This window comes from Hemiscyllium ocellatum, chromosome 12 (genome assembly GCF_020745735.1).
Source record: "Hemiscyllium ocellatum isolate sHemOce1 chromosome 12, sHemOce1.pat.X.cur, whole genome shotgun sequence".
Classification (NCBI taxonomy): Eukaryota; Metazoa; Chordata; class Chondrichthyes; order Orectolobiformes; family Hemiscylliidae; genus Hemiscyllium; species Hemiscyllium ocellatum.
In genome coordinates, this window is record NC_083412.1 from 35,509,798 (window position 1) to 35,537,314 (window position 27,517).

General features: G+C 41.0%; 1 protein-coding gene across 7 annotated transcripts in view; it reads right to left on the bottom strand.

The window, feature by feature from the left end:
• The window catches only part of tiam1a (TIAM Rac1 associated GEF 1a), a 301,399-nt gene that overhangs the window by 33,251 nt on the left and 240,631 nt on the right, over positions 1–27,517 (bottom strand). For 6 of the 7 annotated variants that reach the window (XM_060833501.1, XM_060833502.1, XM_060833504.1 and 3 more), the window contains 5 exons: positions 9,913–10,089; positions 7,298–7,366; positions 7,082–7,207; positions 1,472–1,580; positions 983–1,162 (listed from right to left, as the gene is read on the bottom strand). In XM_060833501.1, the coding sequence (XP_060689484.1) occupies positions 983–1,162; positions 1,472–1,580; positions 7,082–7,207; positions 7,298–7,366; positions 9,913–10,089 (661 nt within the window). Of the gene's footprint in view, positions 1–982; positions 1,163–1,471; positions 1,581–7,081; positions 7,208–7,297; positions 7,367–9,912; positions 10,090–14,189; positions 14,219–27,517 lie in introns of those variants that run through there. The other variant, XM_060833507.1, reaches the window with a different exon arrangement.

Below are 27,517 nucleotides of genomic sequence, written 5' to 3' on the forward strand. Positions count from 1 at the left end.
GTCCTGTATCGACAGTACATTTGGATTTAGAGAAAATAAAGTATATTCTTCAAAGTAAAACTCCCCCAAAAACAGATACAGAATTCACGATTTTATGCAATGTAATTTGTCTGCCAGCTATTGGTTGCATTATTTTGCAGTATTAGCAAAACTTTCACTCCAGAAAATGTCAGCACTCCATAACACATCCAATTCATGGAAAACTAACACCGTACTCGAAAAAGAATACAGCAATATTTGCTGAAACTTGCTTCCTATTAAAGGAACCATACTTTAAGAAAGGCAAAATATAGAAAGTCACTGTAATCCTTTACACATGACTAGAACAGTGAGAAACCCTTTCAGTGTGTTTCTCCTTCCCAAGCTAGAAGGGATATTGGGACATTCTCTTGAAAATGAATATGACAATGAAATTAAGAAATATTTGATTAATCATAAACGTAGGGGTACCTGACTAAATTTTCTGAATAACGTGTTCAGCAGTTTGATTAGATTTGTTTAAGGACCAATATATTTCAAAATTAATGGGATAATAAATGAATTCAGCCAATTTCAGCCCACCATTTTGAAGTATTCTAGGCTATCTTAATAACGTTTAATTAATTTACAACAAATTGAACATATAGTGCAATGGATTTTGTTTCAGTGTTAAAAATATTCAATCTAAATAAATTGGGTACATTCTGCATAAAGGTAATGGGAATAATCATCGGAGGATCACCATGCAAGATCCGAAGTGTAGCAGAAATAAATCAATATTAATCCATCTAACAATACATTAGTCCTCACAATTTTTACCAGGATTTCAATACTGAAAACAAGCATTTTCTTTGCCGTACCCTCTATCTCTTCGATTGTTCTCATGCTCTAGTCTATATGTTGCGACCTGATGATGCACAAGTGCAAACAGGTATGTATCCCATGATTATTCTACCCCATGGATAAAGACCATGAAAAAATATAACATCTATGCAATTCTTACCAGTTAGATGATAATGTTCTTCACTATCTGAGTCTGTAAGAGAGATCAGCTCCTTCAGAAGCAGGGGATATTTCAGAACACGCTGAATAGGCTTGATCAGGTAGGACTCCAATGTTGAGGAGTGCTGCTGTTTAGGATTCTGGGCATCAAGAAAGGCCTTAAAAGCTGGATTAACTTTGGCTAAACGAAAATAGTACAAAAAGTAACAAACAGAAATTGTAACAAGCAGAAAACAAAATATGAAACTTATGAATATTATGTTGTAAAAAGCATTCTATTTTTAGAAAGGAAGTGGTAAGTAAAATCTTCAACAACATCCAGGTCTTCTTGTGTTAGAATTTTCTTCATTTACTAATTATCTGAATCGTATACTTATTCCTTAAGAGCAATTAATATTTCTCATGCTAACCATTACAACAAGAGGCACACTGCATTCATAACGATGAAAGATATGCAACTTAAACTATGTTCAAAGTGTAATATAATTACCTTTAACAAGGACCTTGGGAACCTTCGTATGACTGGCACAGAATGCACTGTATAGCTTGAAACGATCAGCATAGTACAAAAATGAACCACCCAAGGAGAACAGTACTTTCTGCGAGAATAACACAAAATAATCAATTAGCACTTTGATTAATACTATCTGTAAACATACAAATGACAAATTGTAAGCCATTCAGCCCCTTGAGCTTGCTCCATCATTTAATAAGATTAGATTAGATTAGATTCCCTAGTGTGGAAACAGGCCCTTCGGCCCAACAAGTCCATACCGACCCTCTGAAGAGTAATCCACCCAAACCCATTTCCCTCTGACTAATGCACCTAACACAATGGGCAATTTAGCATCGCCAATTCACCTGACCTGCACATCTTTTGATTGTGGGAGGAAACCGGTACCCAAAGGAAACTCATGCAGACACAGGGAGAATGTGCAAACTCCACACAGATAGTCACCTGAGGCTGGAATTGAACCTGGGTCCCTGGCGCTATGAGGCAGCAATGCTAACCACTGAGCCACCATGCGGGTGATTTGATTGCAACCTTAAATCTGCATTTCTGCCTAACCTGATAATCTTTCACCCTCTTACTTATTAATAAGAGTCGACCAAATTCAGGTCTTTAAAATATTCAAGTGCTCTGTTTCCAACACCTTTTCAAGAAAAGAACTCCAAAGACTCAACCCTCTGAGAAAATGTTTTCCTTTGTATTGGTTTTAAATAGGTCATCCCTGATTTTTAAACAGTGACCTCTAGTTCCAAATTCTTCCAAAGGAAGATCCATCCTCTCCACAGCTGCACTGGGAACATGTGCCTGTGAACTACTGACATTTTCATTCAGAACACAGAGTAAAAAAGTCATCTAAAGAAAGCATGGAGCCACAATGGAGCTTTTCTTCTGGGGGCAAGAGGCCCCACTGATGTGCTAAAGACTACTCTTTACTGCAAAGAGACTGCTGCTACTAAGAAAAAGGGGGGGGGGGGGGGGGAGTGTGGAGAAATGGATAGTTCAAGAGTTATTTCAAGATTGGCAAGCCCTCAAAGCACAAAAAAAATCACCAGATCTGAATGGAATGCATTCTGGTTTGTTGGAGTAAGTTGCAGTTGCTAACCTCAAGATGGTAGCGCAGATGGAGTAGCAACGCAGCATTTGGACTGCTGAGTTTAGGGCTTGTCCACTTTCATCTGCTTTTCTTTTTTTAATTTTACTTTTGCTTTTCTTCTTCATTTGTTTCTCTTCCTTTCAAGGTTTTTGCGGTTTTGGAGGAGCATTGACAGCATCGAAATGACAGCAACAAAGCAGGAATTGAGGAACAAGTTCCGAAGGCCAGGGGCGGTAGTATTGTATGAAGCTCCTGCGATTCAAGAACCGGATTCAAAGGGCCAGCAGCAACAGCAGATGGACTGAGTTCCAGGGGCGAGCAGTGACAACAAGTTAGCACATATTTGTGACTTCAGGGATGGAGGTCCACTCACCTTGCAGAGATAAGACTTTAAGATATGGACATTTCCCTTTCTTCTTGGCTCTGTTTCTTGTTTTTTTTCATTTTCATTTATTGAATCCAAGACTTTTTTTTGGTTTTGTGTCTAAGATGGTTATTTGTGTTAATTCTGTTTTTTTGTATTTAAGATGGCAGTGGGAAATGGCAACTTTGTACACTCTTCACTGTACTCCTGTATCCCTGCACAGGAGTATATGTGACAATAAAACCTAGTTCTAAATTCTAATGTTAGATGGTGAGGAATATCAGAACAAACTCCAGATATTGAGGGTCATTGCAAAATAAACAGACTTCTCCTGACAAATAAACAATCATAGACCATAGCAGCAGGATGTTTACGGTTCAGAGAGGTAAAAGTTGGTGTCACCGCATTTTCAAAACTCCTGTAAACTATTTTCCAGTATCCTATTTCATGATAAGCAAGAATCATACTTTAATAAGCCATACCACAAAAAAACTTTCAATCTTGGATCAGCTGAAGCTGGTCAAAAGGTTGTTAAGTAGGGCTATTATTTTCATTTATGCAGGCTTACCTGATCATTCCTGAAGGGCTTATGCCTGAAACGTTAATTCTCCTGCTCCTCGGATGCTGCCTGACCTGCTGTGCTTTTCCACCACCACACTCTCAACTCTGATCTCCAGCATCTGCAATCCTTACTTTCTCCTGATCATTGCAACCAAGCAATGCACCATCTCAAGGCAGAGTTGGGCGTTCTGTGCAATAGTTTCTAACTCTATAAGGCACAATACAGAGGCTCTTCTACAAAATCTTTCATGATGAGAGAACTAAACATGGAAATTGCGTACGAAGATGAAGGTTGATAAATATTTTATTAATTGGGGATTTGGATTCTGGAAGTAGGGATATATGGACTTCTGCCTTTAGGTCCATGAAAATGACTTTATTTTAAGGAAGGTCAGAAATTCATTTTGAACTTTGAGTTCAAAACAGCATTTCCAAGAAAGCACGAGACTTGAGTTAAATGACAAAAAAAACACAACCTGGATGAGAGAAATGTTTACCAAGTTGAGTTTTTGCCTACCAAGGAGACCAAGTGCAGGAGAAAAGATCCATACTAGCAAAAGAGTATTGATAGTTTTGGCATTCTCCAGCCATTGGCAGAAGAAATGTTGGAAGCATTTTAGTAGTCTAAGTAGATAGGTCTGGAAAAGCCCTGAGGTTGTCTTAGAGATCAGTCACAAAGTAGCGTGCTCAAGACTTGCTGAGAGACAGAGAAACACATGTGGTGAACATGCAGAAAATCACTGAAAATAAACTTTTGCAAGCTTGTCAGTTGGGTAAGGAATCTTGAAAGTGAAGACAGGAGCAATACTTCACTGGGGTTTAGTGTTTGTAAAGGATATTGATGGAAAAAAATATTTGAACGTTTCTATCTTCTACTTATGAGATCTTTCCACATTGTCTCATCGAGCTTTGTTTTTCTGTGATGGAATTTTTTTTTGCTCAAAGTACACTGACAGCCTCATAGGAATATATTTGTTGATAGATCACCAAGGTAGCCAAATGGTAAAAGTATAATTTATAGTCTAAAGCCAAATTTCACTCTGCTACTACCAACAGCTGGGACCACAACAGAGGCTGGGTCATAATTTTGGATTAATTTCCTTGTCACAATTCTCATCACTGTACAAAAAATATATAGGAGAACTTTGCAGCTTTGCATTTTGAGAGGATGCAAAGACTTGGATTAGATTACTTACAGTGTGGAAACAGGCCCTTCGGCCCAACAAGTCCACACCGACCCGGCGAAGCACAACCGACCCATACCCCTACATTTACCCCTTACCTAACACTACGGGCAATTTAGCATGGCCAATTCACCTAACCCGCACATCTTTGGACTGTGGGAGGAAACCGGAGCACCCGGAGGAAACCCACGCAGACACGGGGAGAATGTGCAAACTCCACACAGTCGCCTGAGTCGGGAATTGAACCCGGGTCTCAGGCGCTGTGAGGCCTTCAAATAATTCTACTAGGATTGAAACCCCATATATCTCATTAAATCTAGATTGATCGATATGTTGAAGAGGTATTTCCAATTGTGAGAGCAGAACTGGGACTTTAAATATGCAATAGTCGCTATCCAACAGGGAATTCGGGAGAAAATATTTCATTTAGAGAATCTAAGAAGAGCTACCATAAGGAATAGTTCAGGCAACTGACATTTATACATGTAAGGGGAAGCATAATAAACACTAAGGCATAATGAACTGATGGGATAGTATAGAAAGGTTGGAGGAGGTAAAGTATGAATGCCATTGTGCAAAAAAATGTGTTTAGTCTGTTTTTGAACAATGTATTTGATTGTTAGTCCACTGAATTTGCCAATATATTCTAAGGATGATGACATTCTCACAATAATCTGAGCCATCAAAGCACTCATGCTAAATGGGAAGTCTTTACTACCTCTGAATCAATAGCGACAATCACGGAAAGCCTACAAGTTCAATCCAGATTTAATACTTCCCCTCATGGCTCCTGGGGATGCACCCTTGCCCATGTCAGCAAATCCTGGAGAAGTATGACTTTCAGCAGCTGTCCCTGCCAATGCTGCCTGTTCATTCTCGCTTGTGATCTAGGATTCACTACACACACTGGAAATATGAAACCCAGTAATAAATTCACAATCATGTATCCACTTTAAACTGTACATTTCACTGCACCATTATAGCACTTCCTCATTACTCACAACCCTTCCGTCAGTAGTTGCCGAGCCCCACAGTGTAGCAAAGCAAAAATATCATATCAGAAGTTAACGGAACCCTAGTTAGACCCTTAAGAGAACACTTTTTTTGAAATTTGTTAAGGTCTTATCAAGGAAAAATATTTACAGAAATGGCACCAGAGACGAAAGATTTCAGCAACATCGAGAAATTTGGGCTCCTTTCCTTCGAGTAGGGATAGTTAGCAAGACATTTTATAGTAATCTTCAACATTATGAATGATTGTGAAATAAAGAGAAGCTGTTTCTCGTGACACAATTGTTGACAATGCAGCACACACTACCAATTTGGAATGCACTGCCTGAATAAGCAGTCAAAGCAGATTTAATCAGAACTTGCAAAATAGAATTGGATAAGAAATTGAAAGGGAAAAGAAATACTAGGCTATCAGAAAAGTAGGGACGGTGGGGGGGGGGGGGAGAGATTTGGACTAATTTTTAGATTCTCACCAGTATGGAAACAGGCCCCTCAGCCCAACAGGCCCACATCGACCCTCTGAGTAACAATCCACTTAGACCCTTCTGCCTCTGTCTAATGCACCTAGCACTATGGGCAATTTAACATGGCCAATTCACCTGATATGCACATCTTTGGACTGTGGGAAGAAACCCACTCACACATGGAGGATGTGCAAACTCCACACAGACAGTCACCCGAGGCTGGAATCAAATCTGGGTCCCTGGTGCTCTGAGGCAGCAGTGCTAACCACGGAGCCACCATGCCACCCAATAGTGTTCTAAAGAGCCATCACAAGCCAGTGGACAGAATGGCCCTCTGTTGTATTATTTTGTGATTCTATGAAAAAATGGTTTCCTGAAAACTTTCAATCTTCATTCGTGTAAAACTAAAAGTAGTAGCCAGATAGAGACAGCAAAAGCAACAAAGTGCACAGTGACGTATCATCCCATAGATTTTCTTGAACTGTACAATCAACATAAATGTGATCTCAGTCTTACAAAAATGTATTAGAACACCTACTGTGTTCTCAAAATACTTCAGATGCTGGAGATCTCAACAAGAGATCTTTTGAAGAATTATGGGACTTGGCTCATAACTTGGTTTCTCTCTCCACAGTTGCTGTCAGAGCTGCTGGATTTCTCCAGAATGTTCTGTTTTCATTATATACTGGACTTTGTCTCATTGATTGTGCTATCAGTATTTCATATTACCTTGCCTTGGTGAAAAATACATGGAAAAAAAATCCACAATTATATAATTCTCTTCTTTCTCTAGTGGGATTTTACTTACTGAACAAAAACTGCAAGGCTATATAATAAAGAAAAACACAGGAGAAAATTGCATACTGTGCAGGGGAAACTGATTATAATCTGTGAACTTTGAAACAATTTTACCTTGAACTGATTGACTGTTTCAAGCTTTTCAAGGTCAGATACCAATCTTACACCATCTTCTAGTGTTTTTAAGAATTCCACTTGGAACTGAACCATTTCTCTCAAGTTTCCAAAAAGCACATCAAGCTGAAAAATAAACAGCAAACCAAAAGATTGATTCACAAAATAATAATGATTATTTTTTAACCATGCCTGTTTGAAAATATATTTCCTTACCTCATCTGGAGTAAGAAAGACTTCTTTCTGCAGAGGTTTCAAATATTTCTCCAAGAGATAATTCAGATCCTGTGAACCAAACATTAAACTTTAGCAGACTCACAAAAAAATTTCAGTAAAAATTCTCATATTTAAAAGCAAGCCCAAATTTACACATTGCTGCACTACATTTAACCTCTTCATAAATCCATACCCAGGTTCCAACAAAGCTAAGCCAGAACTACTGCACTTCATTTTTCAAGGTTGTAAATTCAGCAATTAACAGATCAAAGCAACTTTGAAGGGAATTCACAACAATTTTCACAATGAGAGTTTCTGCATTATTTCAAACTGATCTTCTTAAAAATATTTTTCAGTGTTCTCTAAAAGTAAAATATATTGGAAATATATAACCAGGCTATGTCTGTGAAGAGAAAAGACAGATTCCCATCTGTATCCTTTATTGGAACCTTAAAAAAAAATTATGACTAATAAATATGTTACATTGGTTTCATTAACATACTTGCATCACAAATACCTGAAATATTACAACAGCAATGCTGCAACACAGAACCATTTTACTTCCAACAAATTAACTTGTAAAACACTGACATGCTCTCATTATTCTTATAATATTACATGAACATCATATAGAGACACAATCAATATTAAGTTACTGTAAAATGGCTTATGATTGAAAAAGAGATGCTTCATTCTGAAACCAGTAGCTAGGTTCAATCTCTCTTAACTAAATAAAAAGTCATTTTAGCTGATTTTAAGTACAGCAGTTGCAAAAATATTCAAGCTACTCTCCCACGCTTTCAATCCTCCTCTCTTGGAGAGGGTGACACAGATGAGGATATGGTTCAAGAAATAATTGGGTTTCCAGTGATTTGCCTAGTGATTATTCTTCATGTGTCAACCCAGTTGTTATGAACAGTCTAACCCACCATGGAAATCTTCAGATGAATATTTTGTTTATATATTATCACATATCAACCCATTCAGCATGCTGTGATCACTGGATAACATTCGGGAACAGGACCCCTCAGTACTGGTACTCTCCCAATCCACAGAAAGTAAGGCCAATGAGGGAGTCTTTCTGCTACTCAACATCTGTCATTTCGTACATTTAGAGCCTAAAGGTCAACATTCTGTATGGGGACACAGAATAAGATAGACAATTGATTGAAACATAAGCCTAACGCTCATGTAAATACAATAATTCAAAGCAGTACAATAAACCAAGTGTCATGAAATGACATTTAAAAAAAATAGATTCTTGTCACTCCTGTATCTACCACATTTCTCATGTATAGGTCATGTTTCGAAGGCTGAAATTAGGGGGTTGACTTATACTCGAGGTATTGTTTTTGAGAGGCTGAAATTCTTGCTCTAGTTCGAAATACCATATTATTATTATTAGAAGCCGATTTGATTGCACAACTAATCCCATCTGAAGGAGAATCCTAAATAGTTACTGAATCCTAATCTTCTACTGTCCACCTTCCTGCCAGGTCTGAGTCAGGAACACAAACTTATCTCAATTTGCTACATTCTCTGATATGGTACATGGAGTTCCAACCTCTGTGACGGTCGAGTGGGCAGGTTCCTTGCCCACAGCCCGCAGCTCTGATTGGCTAGTGGCCTGCCCATCATGCAGGTGGGTGCTCTGATGAGTGGGTAATGATGTCATTGGAGATGGGTGACTGCACTGCCTCCCTGCTGTGCACCTGTGTGGAGCTGTGCTGGTGAAAGGGCTGGAGGTTTGTAACCTTGTGCTGAATTGGGGGGAGGAGATGAAGAGGGCGGGAGATTAGCCACAGGGGTGTGTGGGGGGGGGTGGGGGTGGTGGCCCGTTACACAGCAGCTCATTCAACAAACTGCTCGAATTAAAGAAATGATACCTAAACTGCACACCCACACTATTATTCTAAAGACAGCACTAATTGTTAATTAACTTAGAATAATTACACCAACACCTATTAATACAAAATTGGATTTTAAAAAAGGAACAATTTATCCTGTAAAATCTTCTACATGAGTAGATTTAATGTTATTCCTCATATTGTTTTGGAACTGAACAAAGCAGTGTAATGAAATGTAAAATATATACCAGTATGTAGTTAACACATCTCACTTTTATTCAGACATAATGGCACAATTAAAATGATTATTTTAATGATATTAACTTTTGGATGTACAATGAACAAAGTGCAATAAGTATCGATAGACTTAGAATGAATAAATCAAAACGCGCTGAAGTAAACCAAAGTGTGATAAGTAGAATTATGAATGAATGGAGATGCGATATACTGGTGAAAAACATAGAGCGATGAGTAGAGTTACTGGTATGAATGAATGAATGAATGAATGAGATTTCGTTTAAGTGGGTTAACGGGAACATTGACTTATTTTCTTCATTAAGCAGATATTTTCTGAAAAATCTACGAAATTGCAGTAAAATCAATTAATGGGAACATGCAGTTTCCGCTGCAAGAGGTTTATAATGTGATATAGCAGAGTCGACTTATACACAAGATGTGTGGAAAATACAAGAGTTTTTGGCCAAAAATAAGGGATCGGCTTATACATGAGATCAACTTATACACAACTCTATATAGTAGTATTCTTACCTTCACATATGTCTGTTCTGTTTCCACGAGTTCACAAATGACCTTACGTAATTTATCAGCATCAGTGAGTTGCCGAGATGGCACTTGGTGGGGTAAAGAATCTGAAGGCTGTGATGACATGTTTGGTGGACTTAATTCATGCAGACCACGACAAAATGCTGTTACTTGCTCTGTGCTCTATTAAGGAAAACAAGGAATGAAAGTTTACTTTTAAGATATGTTTTGTTTCAAAAAAGCAAGTTTAAACTTCCAGTGAATCAGATATTATGACAAACAGTGCACTATATTTGCATATACCATTTTATACCATTCCCAGAATTCAGCAATGCTCAAGGACTATATCTTCCATGACATTGTTTGGCCTGAAACTGCATGTTAACAACTCAGCATAATTTAAGTCTCAAATTATTTTGGAATAATCCAATAAATCTTTAGAAAATCTACAAAGTAAGGGAAAGAACATAATTTGAGTTGTTAAACCAAGATTACCCATATATCAAATGCTCATTATGGATATAATCAGTCTAAATCCTTTAGTTAACTTCAGCCAAAAAAAGAATTGATATAAATAGCATTAGAGGACCAAATTGGGATTTATGGCATGGTTGTAGACTTCTTGTAATTGTTGCAGAGAATGCCTTGAGCAACCTCCAAAGGGTAAGATGATCATGTCGTCTACTAATATGTCCTTCCTGTTTGATGCCAATATCAGCATTTTGGCGCTCAGAGGAAGGGGAAGTGGAAGTGGAGTGGTAAGGTTCTCAAATCAAAGCAGTATCTCTTCTAGCAATTCTCTGATATAAACTGAAGCCAGGAACAATGGGCTAGACATCCATGTTAGGACCGCATTGGCAGCGGCTGTGAAATTGACTGTGGTAGGAACTTGTGCAAGCTTGGTTCAATGACACACTACATTCAGACACAGCAGACCATATTTCATAATCAGCTGCCAGAGCAGACAAGCACGTTTCACTCTGTATGCATCATGTTTAAATTCTGAAAGGATGTATCTCAGCCAGGTGAACATCTTCAACATTTAGCTGCAGCCATTAACGCTGAATGATGCAGGTCAATACCTGGTATCTTAGCAACAGTTTTGATGTCGTCATTCTGTGACAAACTCCTGTGCCATCTGCATTTGTATCATTAGACTACTGGGCAATGAGTTATCTAATGACTATTTTAAACATACATGCTGCTGCACAAAATGTAGTAGAGGTGGTTACTGGGATGCTAAAACAATGCCTCCTGGACTGCTTTAGACGAGCCCTGCAACACTTTGCATATCAACAGTCCTGGCAGACGACTGCAGATATTTTCTAATTAACCTGTTGAACATTTACACATCTCTGGAGTAGGTTAGACATGAACTTGGGTCTCCTAGCTCAGGGGTAGGGCCACAATCACTGCACCACAAGAGTCCTCCAGACTGCTAGTTACAGCACAACACTGTCAGCAGGAAGAAAAGTTGAGTGGAATCTCTTTTGGGGTAGAAGCTACCTATATAAGGAGGACAGATTACACCTGAATTGGAAAGGGACTATTATACTGGCGGAGAGATTTGCTCGAGCTGCTCGGGAAGATTTAAATCAGTTTGGGGGTGGGGTGATGGAGTTGGAGTGGACAGCAGGGAGACGGTGAGAAAATGGATCAGTTTGAGACTGGTGCACTTGGGAAAAAGAGCGAATCAAACACTCAGGGCAGGCAGGAACAAAGCAGGGAATGAGATAGGACTGATAAATTAAACTGCATTTTTTTAAATGCGAGAGGCCTAATAGGTAAGGCATATGAATTCAGGGCATGTTTGGGAACATGGGGCTGGGATATCATAACAATTACAGAGACGTGGCTCAGGGATGGACAGGACTGGCAGCTTTATGGTCTTATGGTCTTAATGTTCCAGGGTATAGATGCTATAGGAAGGATAGAAAGGAGGCAAGAACAGGATGGGGAGTGGCATTTTTGATGAGGGATAACATTATGGCTGTACTTAGGGAGGACAATCCTGGGGATATGTCTAGGGAAGTTATTTGGGTAGAACTGAGAAATAAGAAAGGGATGATCACCTAATTTAGATTGTACTATAGACTTCCAAATAGACAGCAGAAAATTGAGAAGTAAATTTGGAAGGAGATTTTGGTTTTCTGTAAGAATAATAAGTGGTAATGGTAGGGGATTTTAAACTTCCAAACATTCCACTATTTAAGAAAGGTAGTAAGGAAAAGCCAGGGAACTGTAGACCGTGAGCCTGATATTAGTGGCGGGCAAGTTGTTGGAAGGAATCCTGAGGGACAGGACTTACATGCATTTGGAAAGACAAGGACACTTTACATGGCTTTGTGGGTAGAAAATCATGTCTGACCAACTTAATTGAGTTTGTTGAAGAAGTAATGAAGAGGGTTGATGAGGGCAGAGCAGTGGACTCGATCTACGTGGACTTTAGTAAGTTCAACAAGTTTCCGCATTGTAGACTGGTTAGCAAGGTTAGATCACATGACATACAGAGGGAACTAGCCATTTGGATGCAGAACTGGTTCACAGGCAGGAGACAGAGTGTTGGTGGAGGGTTGCTTTTCAGACTGGAGGCCTGCGACCAGTGGTGTGCCACAAGGATCAGTACTGGTTCCACTGCTTTATGTCATTTATATAAATGCTTTAAATATGAACTATATGAGCTATAGTTAGTAAGTTTGGTGACAACAAAATTGAAGGTGTAGTCGACAGTGAAGAAGGTTATCTCAGAGTATAACGAGATCTTGGTCAGATGTGCCAATGGGCTGAGGAGTGGCAGATAGAGTCATAGGGATGTACAGTATGGACACAGACCCTTCGGTCCAACCCGTCCATATCGACCAGATATCCCAACCCAATCTAATTCCACCTGCCAGCGCCCAGTCCATATCCCTCCAAACCCTTCCTATTCATATACGCATCCAAATGCCTCTTAAATGTTGCAATAAATAAACTGTCCCTGGGTGTGGGACCCGAACCACCAACCTTTCGGTTAACAGCCGATGGAGTTTAATTTAGATAAACGTGTGGTGCTGCTTTTAGTAAAGGCAAATCAAGGCAGGAATTAAACACTTAATGGTAAGGTCCTGGGAGTGTTGCTGAACAAAAAGGCCTTGGAGTGCAGGAACATAGTTCCTTGAAAGTGGAGTCACAGGTAGACAGGACAGTGAAGGCAGTGGTTAGTATGCTTGCCATTAATGGTCAATACATTGTGTATTGGAGTTGGGAGGTTATGTTGCAAACATAACCTGTACAGGACATTGGTAAGGCCACCTTTGGAGTACTCCATGCAATGCTGGTCTCCCTTCCACAGGAAGGATGTTGTGAATCTTGAAATGGTTCAGACAGATTTTGCAAGGATGTACCAAGTTTAGAGAGTTTGAGCTATACAGTAAGGCTGAATAGGCTGGGGCTATTTTCCCTAGAGTGTCAGAGGCTGAGGGGTGACCTTACAAAAGTTTATAAAACCATGAGATAGAGTGAATAGGCAAGGTCTTTTCCCCAGGATAAAAGAATCCAAAATTAGAAGGCAACATTGTCACACAGAGGGTTGTGCTTGTATGGAATGAGCTGCAAGGGGATGTGGTGCAGGCTGGTACAATTACACCATTTAAAAGGCATCTGGATGGGAATATGAATAGGAAGGGTTTAGAGGGAAATGGACCAAACGCTGGCAAATGGGATTAGATTAATTTAGGATAGCTTGTCAGCATGGACAAGTTGGACTGAAAGGTCTGTTTCCATGCTGTCCAGCTCTATGACTCTATGATGAGGTAGAAGAGACAGACCAGAGTCTCTTCTCCATCTGAAAATCCTGAACTCTGCCCCTATGTAACACTATTCTTCCCTCTTTGGTAGATCAGAGTCAGTTGTAAAATGATATGAACCACTTAGTCCAACTGCAATGCAACTCCACCTTAAGAGATCCAGGATGATTTTAAGTAATTCAGGTTCACTTTAACCAGAGATCAACTCTCATGATTCTGGATCCCTTGCTGAGGCAGGGAACCTACTGCTCAAAAGCATAATTGGAGATGGATTCACACTGCAATTATATGAACTATCTGGCAACAAAATCTTTGGAAGACATGGGTGCAAGTTAATCTCTCTGCTCCTTTTCAAGAATTGCAACACAAGTATTTAAAACAAGAACATTGTAAAGGAGAGCACTTTCATAGTAATTTCTGAAATATAATTCAAAGCATCAAAAGGACATCAGTGACTGCTGTTTTCTGCATTTCCCCCACCACTTTGAACTTACCCACCTTGTTAAGTCGTGTTTTGTGCTTGAACGTTGCTCTAAAGATCTGTACTACAGTTGCACTCCACAGGAACTCAATCAATTAAGCTAAATACAAGGTCTTCAGGGAATTTAAAATTGAAAGTGCCTAGTTTCCATTTGATGCTGTGAATTCTAAAAGAAACACTTCCTGCATTGTTGCAGTAAAAATGATTTTCTTAAAAAGGCGTTCCTTGGAGTTGGAAGAGGAAACAATTTACATTCAAGAGACTCCAGGCCATGTTGTCATTCTTTTATCAAACATTTATCAAATTCAAACATTTTTTGTATACTTTCTGTGATAATGTTCTTGAACATTCATTCGGAGCACTTGACCTTGGCCAATTATAAGAATGTTTTATTTGCGCATTTGAACTTGCCATAGATCCATTACTGAAAGGTTAACCTACTTTTCTGTAATACAATAACCAGCACTGAATAAAACAAAATATAATTGATGTTAGTAAGACATGGACCTTGAAATTAGATTATGGAATAAAACGATATAATTATTTCTCATAATTTCTCTAGCACAATTTTACTGAAGAAACTATCCCTTTTAAAAGTGGGTTCGCGTAACCTTGGAAACAGTAAATCTTTCATCCATTTCACATCCTTTCTTTCACTGTGTTACAGTTAAAATGTGAAATTCAGCAAAAGAAGATTTTCAGAAACAAAGCTCGGCTTAAGACAGCATTGACCTGCCAAGAAGCACTAAGCCCTTCTGAGGGGTCTTGAAGTGCAATAATGATTAGTATTGTGTCAGCTACTTTTCATTTTGTGTTTCTTTTCAGGCGGTTGGGAACTCTGTGAAAGAGGTTTGTTAGATTGATTTTGTGACATTAGCAAATATAATTTAACTACTTACCTCATAACAGAAAATTCAACATTAAATAACGATGAAAATTGCTTGCATGTTGCTTTTATTTATATCAGCAATGTACTTCTAATATGTGGCCTGAATGAAAAAGCAATATCAGATACTTCTGACATAATTTCAGGAGACTGGAATGCTAGTGGTGGAGGATCGATGGGTGGAAGGAGCATATAGGGGCCAGCAGCACGTGAAGGTGAGGGCAAGAGAGCAACTTAACAGTGCGAGAGAAAAATGCTGGAAAACAATCCAAATGTAAAATCTAAACTTGCATGTTTCCAGCTGAATGTGCCGACAAGACAGACCCCTACTGCCCAAACCCCTACTCTCCTTTTCATAGGTACTAATTAAATAATCGACACTATTACATGGAAAATATTATCAAAGCAAAATTCAAGGTTTCATAAAGAAAAAGTCATATTTCAGATCAGTAGCATAGAAATACGCTGTGGCATTAAAAGTGGCAAGGAAATAAGATTTGCCAATGGAAAGAGTAAACTTACATCTTATCAACTTGGAAAAACAACGGGAAAATTACTGGTATCTCATTAAAAGGGCGGACGCAAAGGAAATAATTCCAGTAATTATATTATCAAATTATGATGACAACTACTCCAGCTGAGATAAATCACTGGTTCAAAAGCTTTCCTTCATCCTTTTCTACATCCTGTTCAAATGGAGAGCTTTTTCGAAAAAAAATTACTTAAATATGCTTGAAGGATAACTAATTAAAACATCAAAAATTGAAATAAACCTTGCTCCCATGAAGCTCCAAGTTAGATAGCTTAACTCAGTTCTGTTTAATAAATTAACGTTCATCCGACATCTTAATTCCCTTGCAGTATACAAACAATTTCAATACCCCAAATTCCAAATCATGATTCAATTGGTCAAATAATATTGCTTCTAAAAGACAAAGGAGACTCATGTACAGTAGCTTATTCTCTGGTCAATTATGTCCTTACATCCTTATTTCAGCACATTAAAGTATAAACGGCTAAAAATGTCAAGGCTGTTTGAAGGCACTACTGGGGTGCAAATTTGTATATAATTTATATTAATCAATATTTAAATTTGCTCTACCATAAAACATGCCCAAGATATATTTCTTAAAGTTACAGTATCTACAGATCCTAAGAATTCCAAACTTTTCAAATGATCTAGCATTTTTCTGAAGTTTTCAACTCAATAACCCTGACGCAAAGTTAGTATTCAAATAGTCGACCAAAGTCTATTTCAGATGTTAGAACCAGCTCTAGTACTGTAATATTAGCATCAAGAAATCTACATATAAAATATCAACATTTCAAGCTTGCATGTGTCTCATGCCAACTTCATTTGATTTCATCAGTTGAATATAAATTAGAGGCAAATTCCAATCTTGAGCATATATTTTCGACTGATAATTCAGTCCATTGCTGAGGGAATGCAGAACTACAGGTGGTCTCATTCCACATGAATAAAGACATTAAACTTAGATTTCTTCTTCCTATTCCGTATTCCAGAAAAACATTCAAGATCTGTTGCCACTACTTTAAACAAAACATGGCATTCCTTAGTGTCCATGCCCACATTCTTCCTTCAATTAATACCATCAAAGAAAATAAAATTGGCTGTTCATTCATCTCAGTGTTGGTTGTGGAATCTTGTTATGCACTAAACATTTGCCATACAATACTATTCACTTTATGTCAAGTAATTTGTTACACATTAATTGCTTTCAAATATTTCTGAGAGACATGTGTAAAAACCCAGAAACTAGATTAGGGAATGATAGAATGATGGATTTGTGGATTCTTCAACACTCTGTGGAAAGGGAGAGGATGTCCACGTATATGATGTGGAGAAAAATACGACAGGGAGAGAAAGGTAGTCAATAAAAGGCTGACAGGCGCCCTCATAAGAATGGGATATGATGCTCAACAAATCGATTGCCAGTTATAGTGTCGTAGAGATATACAGCATGGAAACAGACCCTTCGGTCCAACCCGTCCATGCCAACCAGATATTCCAACCCAATCTAGTCCCACCTGCCAGCATCCGGCCCACATCCCTCCAAACCCTTCCTATTCATATACCCGTCCAAATATCTCTCAAATGTTGCAATTGTACCAGCCTCCACCACATCCTCTGGCAGCTCATTCCATACTCGTACCACCCTCTGCGTGACAAAGTTGCCCCTGAGGACTCTTTTATATCTTTCCCCTCTCACCCTAAACCTATGCCCTCTAGTTCTGGACTCTCCGACCCCAGGGAAAAGACTTTGCCTATTTATCCTATCCATGCCCCTCATAATTTTGTAAACCTCTATAAGGTCACCCGTCGGCCTATGATGCTCCAGAGAAAACAGCCCCAGCCTCTCCCTATAGCTCAAATCCTCCAATCCTGGCAACATCCTTGTAAATCTTTTCTGAACCCTTTCAAGTTTCACAACATCTTTCCAATAGGAGGGAGACCAGAATTGCATGCAATATTCCAACAGTGGCCTAATTAATGTCCTATACAGCTGCAACATGACCTCCCAACTCATGTGCTCAGTACTCTGACCAATAAAGGAAAGCATACCAAAAGCCTTCTACACTATCCTGCAAATGTGTTGCTGGTCAAAGCACAGCAGGCCAGGCAGCATCTCAGGAATAGAGAATTCGACGTTTCGAGCATAAGCCCTTCATCAGGAATAAGAGAGAGAGAGAGCCAAGCAGGCTGAGATAAAGGGTCGGGAGGAGGGACTAGGGGGAGGGGCGATGGAGGTGGAATAGGTGGAAGGAGGTCAAGGTGAGGGTGATAGGCCGGAGTGGGGGCGGAGAGGTCAGGAAGAGGATTGCAGGTTAGGAGGGCGGTGCTGAGTTGAGGGAACCGACTGAGACAAGGTGGGGGGAGGGGAAATGAGGAAACTGGAGAAATCTGAATTCATACCTTGTGGTTGGAGGGTTCCCAGGCGGAAGATGAGGCGCTCCTCCTCCAGCCGTCGTGTTGTTGTGTTCTGCCGGTGGAGGAGTCCAAGGACCTGCATGTCCTCGGTGGAGTGGGAGGGGGAGTTAAAGTGTTGAGCCACGGGGTGATTGGGTTGGTTGGTTCGGGCGGCCCGGAGGTGTTCTCTGAAGCGTTCCGCAAGTAAGCGGCCTGTTTCACCAATATAGAGGAGGCCACATCGGGTGCAGCGGATGCAATAGATGATGTGTGTGGAGGTACAGGTGAACTTGTGGCGGATATGGAAGGATCCCTTGGGGCCTTGGAGGGAAGTGAGTGTGGAGGTGTGGGCGCAAGTTTTACATTTCCTGCGGTTGCAGGGGAAGGTGCCGGGGTGGAGGTTGGGTTGGTGGGGGGTGTGGATCTGACGAGGGAGTCACGAAGGGAGTGGTCTTTGCGGAACGCTGATAGGGGAGGGGAGGGAAATATATCCTTGGTGGTGGGGTCCGTTTGGAGGTGGCGGAAATGGCGGCGGATGATACATTGTATGCGGAGGTTGGTGGGGTGGTAGGTGAGAACCAGTGGGGTTCTGTCTTGGTGGCGGTTGGAGGAGCGGGGCTCAAGGGCGGAGGAGCGGGAAGTGGAGGAGATGCGGTGGAGGGCATCGTCGATCACGTCTGGGGGGAATCTGCGGTCCTTGAAGAAGGAGGTCATCTGGGCTGTGCGGTGTTGGAATTGGTCCTCCTGGGAGCAGATGCGGCGGAGACGAAGGAATTGGGAATATGGGATGGTATTTTTACAGGGGGCAGGGTGGGAGGAGGTGTAGTCCAGGTAGCTGTGGGAGTCAGTTGGTTTATAATAGATGTCTGTGTTGAGTCGGTCGCCCGAGATAGAAATGGAGAGGTCTAGGAAGGGGAGGGAGGAGTCTGAGATGGTCCAGGTGAATTTCAGGTCGGGATGGAAGGTGTTAGTAAAGTTGATGAATTGTTCAACCTCCTCGTGGGAGCACGAGGCAGCGCCGATACAGTCATCGATGTATGAGGAGGTTGAACAATTCATCAACTTTACTAACAACATCGATGACTGTATCGGCGCTGCCTCGTGCTCCCACGAGGAGGTTGAACAATTCATCAACTTTACTAACAACATCGATGACTGTATCGGCGCTGCCTCGTGCTCCCACGAGGAGGTTGAACAATTCATCAACTTTACTAACACCTTCCATCCCGACCTGAAATTCACCTGGACCATCTCAGACTCCTCCCTCCCCTTCCTAGACCTCTCCATTTCTATCTCGGGCGACCGACTCAACACAGACATCTACTATAAACCGACTGACTCCCACAGCTACCTGGACTACACCTCCTCCCACCCTGCCCCCTGTAAAAATGCCATCCCATATTCCCAATTCCTTTGTCTCCGCCGCATCTGCTCCCAGGAGGACCAATTCCAACACCGCACAGCCCAGATGGCCTCCTTCTTCAAGGACCGCAGATTCCCCCCAGACGTGATCGACGATGCCCTCCACCGCATCTCCTCCACTTCCCGCTCCTCCGCCCTTGAGCCCCGCTCCTCCAACCGCCACCAAGACAGAACCCCACTGGTTCTCACCTACCACCCCACCAACCTCCGCATACAACGTATCATCCGCCGCCATTTCCGCCACCTCCAAACGGACCCCACCACCAAGGATATATTTCCCTCCCCTCCCCTATCAGCGTTCCGCAAGGACCACTCCCTTCGTGACTCCCTCGTCAGATCCACACCCCCCACCAACCCAACCTCCACCCCCGGCACCTTCCCCTGCAACCGCAGGAAATGTAAAACTTGCGCCCACACCTCCACACTCACTTCCCTCCAAGGCCCCAAGGGATCCTTCCATATCCGCCACAAGTTCACCTGTACCTCCACACACATCATCTATTGCATCCGCTGCACCCGATGTGGCCTCCTCTATATTGGTGAAACAGGCCGCTTACTTGCGGAACGCTTCAGAAAACACCTCCGGGCCGCCCGAACCAACCAACCCAATCACCCCGTGGCTCAACACTTTAACTCTCCCTCCCACTCCACCGAGGACATGCAGGTCCTTGGACTCCTCCACCGGCAGAACACAACAACACGACGGCTGGAGGAGGAGCGCCTCATCTTCCGCCTGGGAACCCTCCAACCACAAGGTATGAATTCAGATTTCTCCAGTTTCCTCATTTCCCCTCCCCCCACCTTGTCTCAGTCGGTTCCCTCAACTCAGCACCGCCCTCCTAACCTGCAATCCTCTTCCTGACCTCTCCGCCCCCACCCCACTCCGGCCTATCACCCTCACCTTGACCTCCTTCCACCTATCCCACCTCCATCGCCCCTCCCCCTAGTCCCTCCTCCCGACCCTTTATCTTAGCCTGCTTGGCTCTCTCTCTCTCTTATTCCTGATGAAGGGCTTATGCTCGAAACGTCGAATTCTCTATTCCTGAGATGCTGCCTGGCCTGCTGTGCTTTGACCAGCAACACATTTGCAGCTGTGATCTCCAGCATCTGCAGACCTCATTTTTTACTACTTCTACACTATCCTGCCTACCTGCAACTCCACTCTCAAGGAGCTATGAACCTGCACTCGAAGGTCTCTTTGTTCAGCAACACTCCCTAGGACCTCACCATTAAGTGTATAAGTCCTGCTAAGATTTGCTTTCCCAAAATGCAGCACCTCACATTTATCTGAATTAAACTCCATCTGCCACTTCTCAGCCCATTGGCCCATCTGGTTCAGATCCTGTTGCAATCTGAGGTCACCCTCTTCGCTGTCTAATACACCTCCAATTTTGGTGTCATCTGCAAACTTACTAACTGTATCTCTTATGCTGGCACCCAAATCATTTATGTAAATGACAAAAAGTAGAGGGCCCAGCACCGATCCTTGTAGCACTCCACTGGTCACAGGCCTCCAGACTCAAAAACAACCCTCTACCACCATCCTCTGTCTTCTATCTTTGAGCCAGTTTGTATCCAAACGGCTAGTTCTCCCTGTATTCCATGAAATCTAACCTAGCTAATCAGTCTCCGATGGCGAACCTTGCCGAATGCCTTACTGAAGTCCATATAGATCACATCTACTGCTCTGCCCTCATCAATCTTCTTTGTTACTTCTTCAAAAAACTCAATCAAGTTTGTGAGACATGAGTTCCCACACACAAAGCCATGTTGACTATCCCGAATCAGTCCTTGCCTTTCCAAATACATATACATCCTGTTTGTCAGGATTCCCTCCAACAACTTGCCCACCACCGAGGTCAGGCTCACCGGTCTATAGTTCCCTGGCTTGTCTTTACCGCCCTTCTTAAACAGTGGCACCATGTTTGCCAATCTCCAGTCTTCCAGCACCTCACCTGCGACTATTGACGATACAAGTATCTCAGCAAGAGGCCCAGCAATCACTTCCCACAGCGTTCTTGGGTACACCTGATCAGATCCTGGAGATTTATCCAGCTTTAACCGTTTCAAGGCATCCAGCACCTCCTCTTCTGTAATCTGGACATTTTGCAAGATGTCACCATCTATTTCCTTACAGTCTATATTTTCCATATCCTTTTCCACAGCAAATACTGATGCAAAACATTCATTTAGTATCTCTCCCATTTTCCGTGGCTCCACACAAAAGCCGCCTTGCTGATCTTTGAGGGGCTCTATTCTCTCCCTTGTTACCCTTTTGTCCTTAATATATTTGTAAAAACCCTTTGGATTCTCCTTAATTCTATTTGCCAAAGCTATCTCATGTCCCTATTTTGCCCTCCTGATTTCCATCTTAAGTATGCTCCTACTTCCTTTATACTCTTCTAAGGATTCACTTGATCTACCCTGTCTATACCTGACATATGCTTCCTTCATTTTCTTAACCAAACCCTCAACTTCTTTAGTCATCCAGCATTCCCTATACATATCAGCTTTTCCTGACAGGAATATACTTTCTCTGGATTCTTGTTATCTCATTTCTGAAGGCTTCCCATTTTCCAGCCGTCCCTTTACCTGCAAAAATCTGCCTCCAATCAGCTTTCAAAAGTTCTTGCCCAATACCGTCAAAATTGGCCATTCTCCAATTTAGAACTTCAACTTTTAGATCTGTCTATCCTTTTCCATCACCATTTTAAATCTAATAGAATTATGGTCGCTGGCCTCAAAGTGCTTCCCCACTGACACCTCAGTCACCTGCCCTGCCTTATTTCCCAAGAGTAGGTCACGTTTTGCACCTTCTCTAGTAGGTACATCCACATACTAAATCAGAAAATTTACTTAAGAATTTCCTCTCCATCTAAACCTTTAACACTATGGCAGTCCCAGTCGATGTTTGGAAAGTTAAAATCCCCTACCATAACTACCCTATTATTCTTACAGATAGCTGAGATCTCCTGACAAGCTTGTTTCTCAATTTCCCTCTGACTATTGGGGGGGTCTATAATACAATCCCAATAAGGTGACCATCCCTTTCTTGTTTCTCAGTTCCACCCAAATAACTTCCCTGGATGTATTTCCGGGAATATCCTCCCTCAGCACAGCTGTAATGCTGTCCCTTATTAAAAATGCCACTCCCCCTCCTCTCTTGCCTCCTTTTCTATCCTTCCTGTAGCATTTGTATCCTGGAACATTAAGCTGCCAGTCCTGCCCATCCCTGAGCCATGTTTCCATAATCGCTATGATATCCCAGTCCCATGTTCCTAACCATGCCCTGTTTGGCCCTTGCATTGAAATAAATGCAGTTTAATTTATTAGGCCTACCTTGTCCCTGCCTGTTTGACTCACTTCTGTTCTCAGCTGTACCCGTCTCTTTCCTCACTATCTCCCTGGGTCCCCCCACCCCTACTAGCTTAAATCCTCCCAAGCAGTTCTAGCAAATCTCCCTGCCAGTATATTAGACCCTTTCCAATTTAGGTGCAATCCGTCCTTCTTGTACAGGTCACTTCTACTCCAAAAGAGATTCCAATGATCCAAAAATATGAATCCTTCTCCCATACACCAGCTCCTCAGCCATGCATTCATCTGCTCTATCCTCCTATTCCTGCCCTCACTAGCTCGTAGCAATGGGAGTAATCCAGATATTGCTAACCTTGAGGACCTCTTTTTTGAATTTCTGCCAAGCTCTCTGTACTCTCCCTTCAGAGTCTCAACCTTTTCCCTTCCATTGTCATTGGTTCCAATGTGGACAATGACCGCTTGCTGGCCCCTCTCCCCCGTGAGAACATTCTGCACCCTCTAGGAGACATCCTTGATCCTGGCACCAGGGAAACAACATACCATTCTGCTTTTTCTCTGCTGGCCACAGAAACATCTGACTATACCTCAGACGAGAGAATCCCCTAACACAATTGATCTCTTGGAACCCAACATACCCCTCGTTGTATTAGAGCCAGTCTCAATACCAGAAACCTGGTTGTTCATGCTACGTTCCCCTGAGAATCCATCACCCCCTACATTTTCCAAAATAGCATACCTTTTTGAAATGGGTATATCCACAAAAGATGCCTGCACTAGCTGCCTACCTCTCTTACCTTTCGTGGAGTTAACCCATCTATGTGACTGTATCGGAGACTTTCCCCCTTCCTATAACTGTCATCCATCACATACTGTTGCTGTTGCAAATTCCTCATCGCTTCTATCTGTCTCTCCAACCAATCCCCTTGATCTGATCAGATTCGCATCCAACAGCATTTATAGCAGATATAATCCACAGTAACCCTTAAACTCTCTTTAAACTCCCACATCTGACAAGAAGTACATATCACTGCAAAGGCCATTTTTGCTCCCTCACAATCTACAGACCCAGAAAATAACACCGTCTTATTCCTCTACAAACACTGCCCCAGGTTAAAACATAAGCCATAGCTATTAATTCAAGTTTAATCGAGAGACTTATCTCCAAAAACATATAGTCAAGAAAGAATCCACTATGCTCACTACTGCAGTCTTTCTCCTGGACAGACTTAAAACAACATTTAACTTATCTGATTCTGTGCTGTGAACTTCGCCCAACAGTTCCTCCAAGATTAGTTGTAAATTTCACTGTTTGTTAATTTTCCCAGATGCACACCGATGTCCAGTGATACACGAATTCAAACAGCAAAGGCGGTAACTATGCAGGTTCTCTCTCTCTCTCTCCTGCACTGTCCTCACCGTGTGCTTCCTTTGTCTGCTCTTCTCCATTTTAAAAAACTGCTGTTGTTTTGACTTTTTTTCCCCCAAGGTTCCAAAACAATGCAACAGTATATAAACAGTAATTGCTGCTCCTGGAATTCGAGGAAATCACCTCCAACACCTAAAATACCTCAAAAAAAGGGAGCAGCTCTTACAGCCAGGAATTTTTCCCATCCTCCATCTTGGATTACCCAGAATCCTGACATGTCATAGTACCATAATAGTCTCCTCAGAAGACAGACACAGGACACAATTGATAATTGTATACTTTGTTGTCCAGTACTTCCCAAGAGCTACTACATGCCATGTTCTTCACAGCCTTCAGTATGTTATCTACGATGATGAACACCTCCCAAGATGTTCAGGTACATAGTTCTTTGAAAATTGAGTCACAGGTCAACAGGTAGATTAAGAAGGTTATTAGCAAGCTTGTCTTCATTGCTCAGACCACTTTTAGATTACTGTGATCAGTCTGGTCACCCCACTATGGGAAGATTATTATTAAATTGGAAAGGGTCCAGAAAAGATCTACCAGGATGTTGCTGGGAAGGAGGGTTTGAGTTAAAAGCAGAGACTGGATAACCTGGGACTTTTTCAGTGGAGTGTAGGAAGGTTAGGGATACCCTACAGAGGTTTATAAAACCACTGAGGAGGCATAGAAATGGCAAGTACTAAAGGTATTTTACCTCAGTTGGGGAGTGTAAAAACAGGGGGCATATTTTTAAGGTGCGAGAAGAAAGATTTAAAGAGGTCTGAGGTGCAATGTTTTCACACTGAGGGTGGTTCGTAAGTGGAAGGAACTGCCAGGGAATGTGGTAGATGCAGGTACAGTTACAAATTTAAAAGACATTGGATAGGTACATGAATAGGAAAGGTTTAGAGGGTCATGGGCCACATGTAGACAAGTGGGACTGGTTTGGTTTGGGAAACTTGATCGGCATGAACTAGTTGGATGGAAGGGTCTGTTTCTGTGCTGTATGACTGTATAATTCAGATACTACTTCTTTCCTATTCCAGTCATGGGAACAAAATTGGGCCATTCAGCATTTTGAGTCTGTTGCCTTTCAATTAGATCACACTTCATTTGTACTTTAATTCTGTTTGCTTTGATTTTTTTTTTTGACATGCTTTGTATACTCAGGAAATTAGATTTTCTGTTCTAAAAGGGACAGGCTTGATTAATACAATTTCTCATTCCTGGAAAATATTACATTATTGTTGTTCAAGTAATATGACGTACCAACATATAGTATAATCCAATGGTAATTTATTAAAAATATCAGCACTGACAGATGCCACCACTCAGATACCATGTTCCCTCACGGTACAAAACAATTTTGAAGTGTTATCTGTTTCCAACCTGCAATTAAAAACCCAGTACAAACCGAATAAACATGTTCTGATCTCCAATCTCCACTCCATACAGGACAATTCAAGTTCAATTAATTTTCACTTGTTTACCTTAACAGTTATATTTGTAACTTTACTGGGGCACAATTCCACTTCAGCAACGTAACACACGGTAAAATGCTTCTGCTCTTATTCTGAAGCAATACTTGTGAAAAAAAAACATGAGTGATCTGCTATGTTTAAAAAGAAACTTTGAATCTTGTGTATCTTTGAATAAGGAATCTCTAATTAAAACTGGATAGTACTTTATGGATTACTTTTTCCAAGGGACGATTTCTGCAATGGCTTTGAAGAGACAGGCTATTTTAAAATATGTCTGCTTTAAAAATTAGCTTGCAATCTGATTATCCATGAATGATACCACTGGAGATTAACCACTCCAGGTGTAAAAATGTGCTCTACTTTGGTGCAAATCTCATGTACACAAAATGAACACATATACAAACAGTCCTGCAATGCTTCTGGCATTTTTTTTTTTACAAAACATTAATTTAACTAAATGTTTCATTGATGATGACTGTTCCTTGTGCTCAATATGTGAGAAAAATGAAAACTTCAGTTTTTCCATATCTTAGGGAAAACTATTTTCTTATAGCCTGAAAAATTGATTGTTCTGTCCTCAACTTGCTGTCTGCACTTAGAATGAGATATTGAAACAGCTGGGCTATTCCAGAAAGTTTGAGGTAACATCACAATGATCTAAAATGTGTACTTACATCATAATTAGTTGACATTTTAGTTCCTGTTGCTGGAAAACAGTTAGGGTGAATATTTCAAGTACCTGTAATTTTTTAGATTAAGAGATTGTAAAGGACCTTAGTTGTGCTAACATTGATTCTTCCTGTTCACTTAAAGCATAATGGACTAATGGTTGGAATACTCCAATAATAATAATAGTAATTTTCTTTTTAATGTGTTAAGTATACAGAAAGGATTTCAAAGTCAAACTGTAATGCGTTGCCAAAAGGGAGACGCTACCATTTGTGTGATGGTGGATTGCGAAATCAATAAAATCCTTAAAACATAAACTGTTTAAGGAATCTTTCTATTCCATTATCTCATGTCCAAGGCACAACTTCAGAAAAAGTGACCTGGCATATCTAAATTTGTATTTGAACCATCAAAGCTGACAGCACCATCAAATTCTTCCACATTGATATCAAAAAGAATACGACTGCTCATCATCCCAATTTGCTGTATTTACAATTTAATCCCACTTGGACTGGAGCAGCTTCTCTTTCATAAACATTATGGGAAGACAACCAACAAGACTGCTCGGCAATGTAGTCAGATGTAATATTTATCATCTTGAAATGCAAGAATAGTTGAGAAAGCCAAACAGGTCAGGATACATGTGGAAATTATATATCACTCAATAAAAAGCTGGTGGAGCAAATTAATAAATTAAACAAAACTAATTTAGCTTGAATCCTGAGAATAAGGCCACCTAGAAAGTACATAAAGAATAGGAGCAGGACGAGGCTACTCGGCTCCTGGAGTTTTTTCACCAGCCAATAAGACTGTAGTCAATCTGACCTTAACTCAACTTTTATTCTTGTCACTCCATAATGCTCAACTTCATTGTGAAACTCTGTCTAACTCAGTTTTGAATATAATCAAAGCCTTCATACACTGCTCTGTAAAGCAGACAATATCAAACACTGATGACTTCAATAATGAAGAAATCTCTCATCATCATCATAATTGGGAAACCCCTCATTATGAAGAGGCTTTGTATCTTTCTCACAACTTACCTTTCCAGTCATCCTCGATAGCAACGTAAATTTTCAAAGGCTGTTAGACTTGCATTTCTGCTTTTATTTCACTTTAAGGATCAATGAGTGTTTAACTGCCCTGCAGCAGTATAGGTTTATTTTTATATGTATATTGGCCTCTAATTAGAATTTTGTCTCTCTCTAACTGAAGACAATCCTGCAACAACTATT